This window comes from Myotis daubentonii, chromosome 9 (assembly GCF_963259705.1).
Source record: "Myotis daubentonii chromosome 9, mMyoDau2.1, whole genome shotgun sequence".
NCBI lineage: Eukaryota > Metazoa > Chordata > Mammalia > Chiroptera > Vespertilionidae > Myotis > Myotis daubentonii.
In genome coordinates, this window is record NC_081848.1 from 29,879,540 (window position 1) to 29,893,156 (window position 13,617).

At 40.7% G+C, this 13,617-nt stretch overlaps 1 protein-coding gene across 1 annotated transcript in view; it reads left to right on the forward strand.

Annotated features, from left to right (window-relative positions):
* RAB38 (RAB38, member RAS oncogene family) overlaps positions 1 to 13,196 on the forward strand; it is a 51,629-nt gene extending 38,433 nt beyond the window's left edge. Inside the window, exon 3 of the mRNA XM_059708195.1 lies at positions 12,290 to 13,196. Coding sequence (XP_059564178.1) covers positions 12,290 to 12,442 — 153 coding nt within the window. The 3' untranslated portion in view covers positions 12,443 to 13,196. The remainder of the gene's footprint in view (positions 1 to 12,289) is intronic.
* The last annotated feature ends 421 nt before the right edge of the window (positions 13,197 to 13,617 follow it).

Sequence of the window (13,617 nt, forward strand, 5' to 3'; positions counted from 1 at the left end):
GTACCATATTTCTCAAGCACTAGTTTGTGCCTCTGTGATAATATTTTTGCTCCAAATAAACCCCAATACTATCATTTTCTGCCTGTAGCATTTTCTCTGTGCATGTGTTCTTACTTGGCTTGGATGAGTTCAGGCCACTCTGGAATCACCTCCCTTCTCCTTCTGTCTTTTGGATGTGTTACTTATAAACCGGATCTTACCTGAGATATTCCTGCAGTCAAACGGCATTCTCTTAGATCTCTCCTCTCTTTCTTCTTGGTTGGGTTACTCATGCTGGTAATTAGAATTTCTGTATTTGAGCTACCTGTCCTTATTTTTCTCCAGATTCAATCTTATAGATTTTTTTTTATCTGTGAGAAAAACCTATATAATTTTCCATTTATTCTTATATATTTCTATTTTACAGTTCATGAAATATGTATAGACACGCTGTTTCCTTCCTGTTGTCTGTGCTTGAGGGATAAGAAAAAGATGTTAGGACTTTGTAAACTATTTATGGTTCAAAATTAAGCACTCTTATTTTCCTTGTTTCCTACCTTTGAATATAAATGTTAATATAGTACATCTGCCTTATGAATAACTTAGAAAACAACCATAATTATAAATAGAAGATTAAAATTATCTGTAATCAAATCACCAATTGATTCATTAACATTTTAGTCTGTTTCCTTTTAATTAGGAATATGTGTATATTAAAAAGAACATCCTTCCGTTTTAAGTCATTTTTATAATTAAAGTGTCAACCAATCTAAATGACTTATTAGCTGTACACCTATAGCTACATATACATGATACCAGCAGAAGGAGGCAGAAAGAAAAAGTAAAGGGTACCCATGGTAAACAAGAATAGCTGAGTTGTCTTCTAAATAATAGTTTATAATGCAAGAAAGTAGTTTTCAGGAACAAAGTTGAGATTTTTTTAAAGTTTACATTTGAAGCAGAAATGTCCTTTATCTGGCAAAGTTATTGCCTTTTTCAACCTATTTAATTAGGTGGACTCCTGTAAAAACAACCAAAAAATCAGAACTAAGGTGAAGTCTAAAGTTCCAAGAAGTCTCTTTTATCTCTTTCTTTTTTTTTCCTGAAAAAAAAAATTATTCAGCAACTACTTTATGCATTTCTGAAGAGGCACTTTTTATCAGATCATTTGTGTTTCAACTCTGCTTTCCCCTTTTTGCATAATGGATATAAGAGCCTCCACTGCCCACTTATTCTGCATGTATAAAAGTCATCAGATGCCATTAGATATGTCTCTTTTATAAGCCGCACTTTATGAAAAATATTTTTCCATTTCTTTTAAAATCATAAATTGTTTATGTCTGTCTGAAATGTAAATACATACATCTTCACTAGTATAGATGATTACAAATGTCCATAAAGCAGTATAGTAAACATAACAGGGTTTTTTGATTTTGCAATGACCCTCCATGGCCAGTTTTGTGCTCCTATACCAGCCATTCCCTTTTAGCTCCCCCACAGGTTGTCCATACTCTGTCTCTCAAGTCATAGTGAACGGCCAATAGTTCCCACATAACCTAAGTGGGGTCCCTCCTGGTACCATTGTCTTCTGGACTCAGAGTTGCTTTAGTCTCCAGTGTGAACATGTGACTGAAGCCAGACTCATCAGACTCCTTCCCCAGGATTTCTTCAACACAGTTTGGGAGTCAGAGGCCTTTTCACTTGGGTGGCGAAGCTATGAGGATGTAATTCAAGGCTGCTGCAGCTATCTCCCTCTTTATATGCAAAAAGCTGCTGGGCAGATAGCAAAACGGAAGCTGAACTAATGGTGTTTCAGAGTCTAATTTTATTTCCTAAGTTCCTTGGAGTGGCCTGAATCATTCAGCCATTCCATCACTCCTGGGTGCTACCCTCCAGATGACCTAGGCAGTTCAGTGGGTTTCTGATTTGTGCAGCCAACAGATTATGGCTAATCATGTTGATAGAGTGCACTGGCAGTAGTAAATGATTGCCTAAATAAATGTCTTATACTTAAACTCTCAATGTGAGAAATCTTTCCCATTAAGGGAGCATTATTCTTAGGACACCCACAAGTTTAACTGCATTAGTCAACGACTGGAGATAGTCTCAAGTTACCTTTAATCTTGTTTGGAAAAAGGCAAAGTATAAATTCTCTCCTCTCAGAGCTGAGGAAAACGATGCCAGAGAGAAGACCTGATCTGTTTAGAGTGAATAAGCTGGTTTGTAGCTACATGGGGGCTAGGACCCACATCTATTAATTCTCTCTCTAAAGTTGTCTTGAATTTAAAAAACTTCCGTATTATAGACTTGAACATAGAACAACTCAGTATTTTTTGTGTGATTTTTAATTGGTATTGGTCTACTTTTCTTTCCCTTTCACAGTTTATTCATAAGTTTCCTTTTTAAAGTATGTTTTTATTGTTTTCAGAGAGAAAGGGAGAAGGAGAGAGAGAGATAGAAACATTAATGATGAGAGAGAATCATGGATTGGCTGCCTCCTGCACACCCTACACTGGGGATTGAGCCTGCAACCTGGGCATATGCCCCTGACCAGAATCGAACCTCGGATCCTTCAGTCCTCAGGCCAACGCTCTATCCACTGAGCTAAACCAGCTAGGGCTATTCATAAATTTCTTGAACACGTACATGCCGACAGGCCCTGTATAAGATGCTGGCAACACTCCAAGTACATAAAAGTGCCACTTCTGTTCTCAAGAAGTTTACTGTGTAGTGAGAAGGTGCATTTCTAAAAGTCTTTGCAATCGTGCATAACAACAGGTAGGGTAGGGTTTGCTGTGGAAGCACCTGCGAGTTACACAACCCAGACCAGCTCAGGTGGGAGGTAGGGCACTGGTCAGAGAAGGCGCATCAGGGTTGATAATGTCAGGACTTTATCATCATCTTGTCAGGCCCATGTTCCCAACTTTGTTATTAGCATGATCTCACTCTGCTCTGCTGAAATCATAGGAAAAGAAACACATGAACTTCATTTTGGGCTAGGCTCAGAAAAATGGAGAAAGGTAAAATTGGGGCTAGCACCACCTAGTGTAAGGGTAAAAAACCATAAGTATAATACAAAATCACTTCATAACTGTCTCTATTCCCCACCTCACCCCCCATCCACAGACACTCCCATATGTACCACCAGTCTTCCTGATCAGTAGTTGCCAAATTTTGCAAAGAAGAGCACCAGCCCAGGGAGACAGAGCATGAGATAAGAGTTCTGTAACCAGAGTTTATAAAGCTCATTCTGTGCTTGGAGATGAGAGGTGGGGGAAGGGGAACTGCTTGCTTTCCTCCAGCCTGAATCTGCCTTTCTTTAATTCACATTATTGTGGTGGATCTTTACCTTCTGATCCAAGTTCTTCCATGTTGCTTTGGTTCCCCGTGTGTGCTCCCACCAGAATGCTAAACCTCTTCTCCATTTAATGCAAGAATTTCAGTCGCATGCCACATTCTGCGAGCATTTAGGACTCTGAGGAACCTTGTGATAAAGAATTACTATTAACTTAACATTTCATAAAATTATTTAACCATAAGATACCTTTTTATCCTATCTATATACATAAAAACCTAAGTGACCAGAACGACTGGCAACCAGTTGCTGTGATGCACACTGACCACCAGGGAGCAGACACTCAACACAGGAGCTGGCCCTTGGTGGTCAGTGCTCTCCCACAGCCAACCTCCCACAGCCTCCCCCCCCCCCGCCCCCTCGCCCCCCCCCCCCTTCTCGGCTGGCCAACCTCCTGCGGTCCTTTCCCCTGGCCATGCCTTCCTCCCCTCCCCCCCGCCATAGACCTCAATCGCTGGCCAGGCCTAGGGACCCCACCTGTGCATGAATTCATGCACTGGGCCTCTAGTACTGTTATGAAACTTCAGAGCCCACTTTGAGATATGTTACTCTAACAAGGAAGTATGTTTGTCCCTCCAAACATTCTTTTTTTATATCCTGAGCCTGAGGATATGCTTATTGATTTTAGAGAGAGGAAGGGAGAGAGAGAGAAGAGGGCAGAGAGAGAGAGAGAGAGAGAGAAAGAGAGAGAGAGAGAGAGAGAGAGAGAGAGAGAGAGAGAGAGAGAGAAAGAGAGAAACATCGATGCGAGAGAGAAACATCAATCATTTGTCTCTTGTACACACCTTGACCAGGGATCAAACCTGCAACCTAGGTATGGGCCCTGACAGGGAATTGAATGTGCAACCTTTTTGGTCCACAGGACCAGGCTCCAACCAACTGAGCCACTCAGCCAGGGCCAAACATTCTTATATATAACTTAATAATATTAATGTAATGTTGCATTATTTCCCAAGTGTTATATTTTCTTTTCAGGGCCTATTTTATGTCAACATTGTTGCTGAGTTCTTTCACATTTCTCATCCCATTTTATGCACATCCTCAACAACTTTATGAAGTTGGCATTATTTTTATCACAGATTACAGGTAAAGAAACTGAGGTTGGGAGGGAGGTTATGATGACTTCTCTGAGGTCACACAACTAGCATTTGGCAAAGCTAGGCTAGTTCTGAGTCCTTCTTTACCTTTCTTCTTAAATAAACAAATGAACAAATAATACAATTTTAAGATGACCAGAAGATTCTGAAACTGGGAAATATACCAGAATTACAGCAAAAAGTTCAAAGCAGAGCCTGATTGGTGTGGCTCAGTTGGTTGAGCTTTGTCCTATGCATGGAAAGGTTGCCTGTTCGATTTCTAGTCAGGGCACATGGCCAGTTTCTGGCTTGATCTCCAATAGGGGGTGTGCAAGAGGCAGCCGATCAATGATTCTCTTTTATCACTGATGTTTCTATCTCTCCCTCTCCCTTTTTCTCTCTCTCAGATAAACAAAAAAACATTTCAAAAATAAAATAAAAGTTTAAAGCAGAATAAAATGAAATCCTTGTGAATCAGATATTAGTAGCTACTAGTAAACACTTCCAAATGAAGTCGGTACTTAAATTATCAGGGGAATCACTTCATAAATTATATAATTGTCTAAACCCTACGCTGAAACTAATGTAAAATGATATTGAATGTCAACTATTTATTTTTTTAAATAAAAAGAAAACCAGATGAGATATGTTCACTCTGAATGGGCAGAAGATCTACAGATAGAGATGGAGTAAGACTAACCTAAGCAAAGCACCTCGAGGGAATGGCCTGTGGTTTAGTTCAGTTGGAAGTCAGCCGAGTAAGGGGGGCCAGTGGAGATGAGCCAGGACAGTTGAGTTGTGGCCAGATTGGTTTGCTCTCAAGTTTGCTGGTTTGGACTGATTCTGAGCAGGCAGTGTGAGCCAACAGAGTCTTTAAAAGATATTTTTATTGATTTCAGAGAGGAAGGGGGGAGAGACACATACACACAAGAACGTCAATGATGAGAAAGAATCATTGATTGGCTGCCTCCTGCATGCCCCACATTGGGGATCAAGCCTGCAACCTGGGTATGTGCCCTGACCTCCTGGCTCATAGGTTGATGCTCAACCACTGAGTCATGTTGGCCGGGCCAACAGAGTCTTTTTGAACTGGGAATTGGGGATGACATAAGATTGTAGCTACACTTAAATTAGAGTAGCCAGGAGACAGTCTAGAAAAAATATATAAGATGATTGTCATAGGGGGAAATGGAGGCATGTGACTGGAGAAGAGAACACACAAGACCTGACCTAGGATGAAATGCCACAGTGGTTGTGAGAAGGTGGGAGCTCATCACCATCATGATCTCTAAGCGGAGGCCGGAAAATGCCTGAACTAATAAGATCATCACCTAAGGGTTGACTCCATAGCGTATTAAAGCAAGGAGTGTAAAGACTGATGAATAGTGCCTGGTCCATGGAAAATGCTCAGTGATTATTAGCTGAATTATAAATGATTTCATTTAGTTACATGGTATGTATTTCAATATTACATGATGAGAACTTCAAATTGATGTATCGCCTCTTTCTTTGCTATTAAAAGTTTGTGGAATGAAAAAAAGGATGGTGTTAGTCCATATCTGGAAGAAGTAAATTATATAGCATGTGCTAAGTGAGGTTGCTCAGGCTAAGAATGGCTTGTTATCTGACTGAGGAATTTAGGAGTTAGACATCAGGGATTTGGTAGGGAGAGGCAGACTTAGGTTCAAAGGTTGATGCCAGAGTTCTTGTAGTTAGCTAGTATCATGACATTCCAAATACAAAAAGGTGATTATAAAATGGTTTTGTTTAGTTTTAGCAACACATTCATTTTTACACATAGTTTGGGTTCCTATATGCTTTCACTCAAGCGATGTTTTTCTAACAATATTGGCAGAGTTTAATTTATGCTGTCTTGGAAAACAAGGGTTTCAAACTCTGTAACAAAGAGTTAATTAAATTATGAACAGAAGAGTTTTTATATAAATAAAAGATAAACTCTAGTTCTGAAAAGATATTGTTAAGCTAGAGTTGACCATTCAGTTTCATAAACATTTTTAAGAGGAGCCCTAGCCAATGTGGCTCGGTAGTTGGAGCATTGTTTCGTACACCAAAAGGTGGTGGGTTCAATTCCCAGTCAGGGCACATACCAAGGTTTCAGGTATGAGGCCCTGAGACTATAGAAAAGGGGAGAAAGAGGGTTTGAATGGACTTTGACATTAGTGCTTAAAGGACAGTGGCTGAAGTAGGACTATGGTGGAGACAGGAGAGGTGTTGTCAGAGGGGAACAGTCTTTAGAGCTGATTTTATTTGTGAACTTTTATCTTCTTTCCCTATATCTCCATGATGACTCTGTCCTGTGACCTTATGGCTCCTTCCCAGTGCATATCACACAGACTAAAGTCTGGGAACTTGCAGAGAGTAGGGCATCATTAGTACCTGGTTTGAATGACTCATACTCTTCTTTCCTTCATGGAGAAAGTGTGGCATGGGCTTTGGGTTCAGGCAGACCTTCACCTGGGCACTAACAAATTGTTGGCCATAGACCCTAAGAAGTCAGCAGGAGAAGAAAAATGAAGAACATATGGGAACTTTGGGGACTGAAGTTGGAAATCAGATGCTACCCCTTACTGAGACCATGTGTATGTCATTTAACCTTGCTGAACCTCGCTTCTTTTCTCATCTGTAAAATGAGGGCAGCACCTCCCACCTCAGCTTTGTCATAAAGATTAGGTGAAATGCCACCTTCTGAGAACAATTTCTGAGACATGGGGCTCAGTTTGGAGGAGCCCCAGTAGAAGCTCATTATCACAGTGGGAGGAGGCAGTTACCCAAGGAAATGGAGCGCGATATTAGAGATGAGGGGAAGTGCTAAGCAAAAATATAGGTGTCCACTATGCTCACCCCATGTTAGATAGGAACTAAAGTAAAGGAAAACCAGCAAAATGTTCGGCACTTATATGCTCAAAAAATAAATGCTGAATCTTAGAGTAAGGACTTTATGACCCCTGTTCTGTGCAAGACTTCTTAGAATGGTGTTACTATCCAGTGGACCATCTACTCTAATGAACACCTCACAGGGCTGAGGAATTTAGTGCCCTAACCTTGGAGCCGCTGGTACATGGTGTTTTGTTTGAGGTTGATGTATTTGGAAATATTAACGGAAGATAAATTATTTGCCAGTTTCCAAGTAGGCAGATGTGAAGGTTTTCTGTTAGGATATTTTTGATCTCTGGCACCAGCAGTCAGAGATGAAATAATTTGCCATCAGACAGATGTTCTGAAGAGCTAATTAAAAAACTGACAATTACCCAAGACCTCAGATAGTTAGATTTATATGCCTTTATCTACAGGAAGATCAGAATCAGTGCAACTTAAAATCACTGCCTTAAATGATATTTCCAGAAAGTTCACTATTGAACTAAAAAGGAGTGCCTTTAAAGATATTCCTAATTATACAAGTGTGTCTCAAACCTGGATGCCCATTTCAAGAAGTGGAGAACCTTTTAAAAAATAGCCATGTTGGGCCCCATTCCAGATAAATTATAATAATATCTGGGAGGAGAGCCCTGGTACCAATTATTTTTAACTTTCCCCAGTGAGTTGAATATGCAGCCAGGATTGAGACCTACTGATTTATAAATGAAATTTATTTTCATAGCTCTTTTAATCCTGGGAGACACAGTAAGGTAATGTATGGGAACTGGATAGGAAGTGGAGTTAGGCCAGGCTTCGTTGGAATGACAGATTGACCAAGGCCTTGTTCTTCTCTGGGCATAATTTTGTTAAAGGTTAAAGTCTCCTTTCCTTTAACACATGGCTATTCACTCTTTAACAGATTTTTGTGAGGGTAGGATGTGAACATAATTTCATAAGTCAAGCACCTACTCTATGCCCGGCGTAGACACTTAATAATAACTGGTGGTTACCACCATTTGTTTTTACTAAAGTGCTTTATTGGGAATTTCAAAGCCTGTTTCCCAGGCATGCTCACTGATATAAATGAAAAGATTCTGAGCAGAGGCACAGAGATGAGCATACATCAACCTAAAGCAGTCTGCACAATAGACCATCTTGTCATGATGTAAATATGTAAATAAATCACAGGTTCAGTCTAAATGTACTTCTCTTGGAAGTCATAGAAAGTATGAATTTCCTTTTTAGCAAAAGATGTTCCCAGAGATGGTATTACTACTTTCTAGAATAAATGCAAATAAAAATCCCCAGGAAGTATTTCCCACTTAAGTCAGCAGCTCTATGTCTTCACAATCACCTACAAATTGTGTGCTTGTTTGTGTACTTGGGTGCCAAACAGCTCAATCAATTATATTGCAATATAATTGCCCACCCAATAGGTCTGAGCCTGTAGTTCTATCAGGTCAGGTTGGAGGAACCATGCTGGCCTTGGACAGAGGGAGTGGGACGTTGGTTCTATATTGCTATTCCCTTTCCTAGTCTAGGCACATGGCTGTGACTTCCGTGGTGTACAGAAGGATGAGCAGTAGGAACCAGCCTTGCCTGAGGCCCTGACTACATGCTCCTATTCTGTTTATACTGGAAACGTATCTCCTGCCCATGCTGTTCCTTTATTTGGGGAACTTCTTCTTCCTCCATATCTCCATGCTGACCATGTGACTGTCCTGTGTTGAAATCAGTGACAATGTGGCTCCTCCCCAGTGCATATCTTGGGGGAGCTGAGACAGGGTCTGGCTCAGAGCCTCTGCTCTAAACACTATGCACCTGGCTTTTTGTAGTAAGTATATGGTGAATGTTAGTGTTTACTCTTCTTGCTGGGCTCATAGCTGGCAATCCCACTTCCTATTGTGTAACTTGGGGCCAGCGACTTACCCCTTCCCAATCTCTCTCCTCAGCTGCAAAATGAAGGAATAGAACACACACATAATGGTGTTCTGATGATTAAATGAGAAGAATATATAGATAACATTTATTGAATGTATCCTCTATGCCCTTGTCTAAGTATTTGTCTAAGCATTTCATATGTGCTATTAACATTATTAACTTACAATCACCTTGAAAGTAGGTCTCTTAGTTCCCTTTTTACAGATGAGGAAACTGAGGCAAGGAATAGCAAAGGAATATTTCCAAGGTTATACAACCAGAAAGTGGGAGAGCTGAGAGAAGAGTTTGACTTCAGGCCTGTGCTCTAAACACTGTACACCATGCCTTTGTGTAGTTTATATGTGGTAAGTGTAGTGGTATATAATGGGTTTGCTTTTCTTTCTGGCTTCCTCTTGAAATCTCTAATCTAACATAGGACTACCACAGCAAGCAGCACCATGGTACACATGAGAAGTATTTACTAAATACTTACTGATAGATGAAGGGATAAAACAGAGTGCTAAGCATCGTATAGTTTTGTCTGGTAATGGATTTGTAACCTGGTATTGTGTTTATTGACACGTCACCTGCAGAACAACCTCAGTGACTACCTGGCCAACTTAGGATCCAAGCCTCTACAGTGATCTGGCTCAAGATGCCATTTCCAACATTACTCTTCTGTTTACCTAAACCTTGATAGGGTATAAGCTCAGTCAAGGACAGGAATTATTTTATTGTGTTTTTCTTTATATGTCTAGTACTTAGTGGGAATCTAAAGAATATTAATTGAATGAATAAATGTGGCTCAGTCATCATGAACTGCCACTTGCTCCCATATACAGTCTGAAAGCAGGCTCTGATAGAACTAGACATGGCCCCATGTCCTAGTCCTGACACCAACTAGCCTTTATTCAGTGTGTTAACCCATCAGTTTTATTTTATCTTTTACCAAAGTGACTGTCTAGGCTGCCATTAATTGGGCTTAGGTTTTAGTTGTTTTTCTCATAATGATGATAGATTTGTATTGATTTGTCTACACCAGCATTTTACTCTCCGTGTTATTAGATTTTGCCACTTTGCATATTAATGAAAGAAAACCCCATTTAACTGGCATGTTATATGTGAGTGGAAGTTTAAAAAATATGACTACCAAAACTAACTTATATTGTACATGAAGGAGGGCCCTTTTTAATGCTTAAAACTAGATTTTCCTGTCATAGAAACATGTTGTTTTTTTTTCCCCTCTAACATATGAAGGAGAAAGGAACTAAGATTCATTTAGCATCTTTTGGGCCTAATGCTGGGGTAAAAACTTTTTATTTGTTATTGCACTTGCTCTTTGAAATAATCTTGAAAAGGAATATGGCTTAGAAAGACCCAGGCTTTGATGTCAAAAAGACTGGGTCTGAGTTCTGGCCCTTCAACCCATCCACTGTGTGATCTTGGGGAAGTTTCTTAATCTCTCTAACCTTCAGTTTTATTTTCTATAAACTGATGTGATGATAACTCATGGTTGGTGTTTTGTAAGGGATTTTGTTGTCTCCTTCCCCAAATCACAAGCAATATTCAACTGGACGCTAAAATATTGGTTTAGTAATGGCTGGGCCAGCACCCCATAACCTCCCAAAGGTGAGTCTTATTTAGGGGGATGTGCTGGCCCAGGAAGCCAAGGCCCGGAAGGCTAAGTCAGACTACATGCACTCCCCACTGTCCTTGCATCTGAGGCATTAGAGGACCTGGTCCTGGCTTCCAATTGGTCACAACAAGTGACTGGACTCAAGAGCAAAGCATTGAGCTGGGTGTGCCCCGACCTTGGAGAGATTACTGTCTGGGAGCAGATAATTCAAGTGTGATGTGTGGGCATGACACCAGGAAGAGGAAGAGTGCCGGAAAGCATGCCAAGCATGGGCCGTGACTTGAAGGCATGGGAACCTGCACAGCAGAGAAGAGGGCGGAAGGCAGCTATTCTCTATGGACCAGCTTCCCCAGCATGAGGCAGGTACTTGAGCTGAAGGCAGACAGGCCCCCTCCCCACAACCCACCCCAACAATAACAACAAAATCACTAAGAATAGAAAACAAACCCTGGGATTTTAAAGATTATGTATACGAAGTACCCAGTACATTCACACTGTGAAGGGAAGCAACTTTTTATTAGATAAGTATTATTAAGATGATTGTATGGATGAGGAAAGGGGAGGCTCAGGGACATGAATATTGGTCTTGTAAAAAGACAAGGACACATCACAAAAATGCACAAAAGCAACCAGAACTTAACCTTGTTTTAGATATATGACCATTAGGCGTTAGTCATAAATATCATTTGGAAACAATCACTGCCTCTTACAGTTTCCATGTAATATGACTTCATACAGTGACCTAAAAATATCGGTGTCCCCCCCAAAAAATGTATATTCACACTTTGAATAATTATAAAGGCAGTGTTGATTAAAGTACGTATCATTTTCAAAATTGAACCATCAGCTGTCAAAGTGTGTATACACTTTTGGGGGGACACCCTGTATATCAACAACTTTGACACACATACACAAATTAGGGATAAGTAGTTATACTTCAGATTGGACAAGGTTTTATAGTAAAACAATTAGACAAGGACGTCCTTATCTGCTTACACTGAATATGAGGAAACACATCAGAGAAGTTCTACAAATTGTGATAAAAACAGTCAAATTTGACTTCACTCTAGATCCAGATTTTGTGTTTGGTACACTGGAAGTAAATATTTTGCAATATGACGTGATAGTGTAAGAGTATGTGAAAAATAAGAAAACTGCCCTCTAACATACATTCAACCTACTAAGTGAGCCTACAAAACACTATCTCTCCTGCCTGACAGACCAACAGAAGCACGTTTACCTTTGTGAAGGTCTCAAAAGCAAAGCGCTTTGAAAGAATACATGAAAGTGAAGGGAAGAGAGAGAGGGTGCGTGGGCAGCCTATAGGAAGGGATGTTTAAATGAGTTGCCAGAAATATTGCCCTCATGTCACATAAAAGTCTCTGCTCCAGCATCATCTAGAATACCAAGTAAGAAAAGCTGCTTTGTTTTGTTTTTTCCCTTTAGGAAAACATAAACATCGACGAAGCCTCCAGGTGCCTGGTGAAGCACATCCTCGCCAACGAGTGTGAGCTGATGGAGTCGATCGAGCCGGACGTCGTGAAGCCGCACCTCACGCCGCCCCGGGCGCTCAGCTGCTCCAGCTGTGCCAAGTCCTAGTGGGCTCTGTGCTGGCACGTGCTGCACATCACCCCATTCTCTCAGCCGTGGTGCCTCAGCTTTTACCATTTTGGGAAAATGTCATGATAGGGACACACAGGTGACATGCCAAAGATCTATGCCTCTATCTTTCCTATGTGAGAGAAATAGCAAATGTGTTTTTAATGTCTGCCTCCGCCCCCGCTATTTCCACCCCCACCACTCAGCATCAGCAACTGTGTTTACAAGCATTTAGAATATTTAGTGTGTTAAAAAATTATGTCTGGTAGCTGACCACCCTTCTGCAGGACGAGCTTGGGCCGTGCTATTTGCTTCTTTGCATCAGCCAAGGCCTCAGGTTTTCAAGAGAAAGGGGAGAAGGGTAGACTCGCTGGCAAGTTGAGCATTGGCTTTCGCTTTGCCGTTAGTATCTTGCCCAGGCTTGAATATATTCTCTTCTGCTCTGACCGGCCTCTTAAGTCAAAATGGTCTTTTCTCCAGACATGACCTCCATTCCCAACAAGCCTAGGAGTTTCCTCGAATTTAGCTCTTCGGAGTCATGCACACAGGCTTCCTGTGCTGTTGTTGCTTTTATTGTCTCTTGCCATGCCCAGAATGTTGGTTTAACTGGAAAATGTATGAAAAAGATCTGCCCCCTGTTTGTGCCATTTTGTTAGCTTTCTCTGACTCATGCTGTGGGACTCTGTACATGTAATATATATTGTATATATTTTCACAAGTGAAAAATAAAACATTAACGGACTCTGTTTCCTTATTTCTGAGAATGCTCCAAGTTTCGTAGTATTGTGAACTTTTTTGGGGACTGGGTATCCATGGTTCTCAAGACTCATTTCTAAAATTCTGTTTCAAACAGGAGATGGGACATGTGCATTTAAAGGAACTGTTGAGCACTATTAAAACTGAGATGAGTCGTTCCATCTATACCTACTCTTTATATCGACATTTAGGCCAAGAAAGTAAGTAGTGTATACAAATTTCTTTGGTTAAGCAGAGAAATATAGCCTCAGATAATCTGATCAATAAAGATGCCAGACCAGTTAACATACACACACACACACACACACACACATACACAGCTAAAATATGCATGGTGATATCTTGCTTTACACAGTGGCTGTGGTGCTGATATGGTGCAGGTAGCTACTACATTTCAATGGCATTATTTTCCATTGATG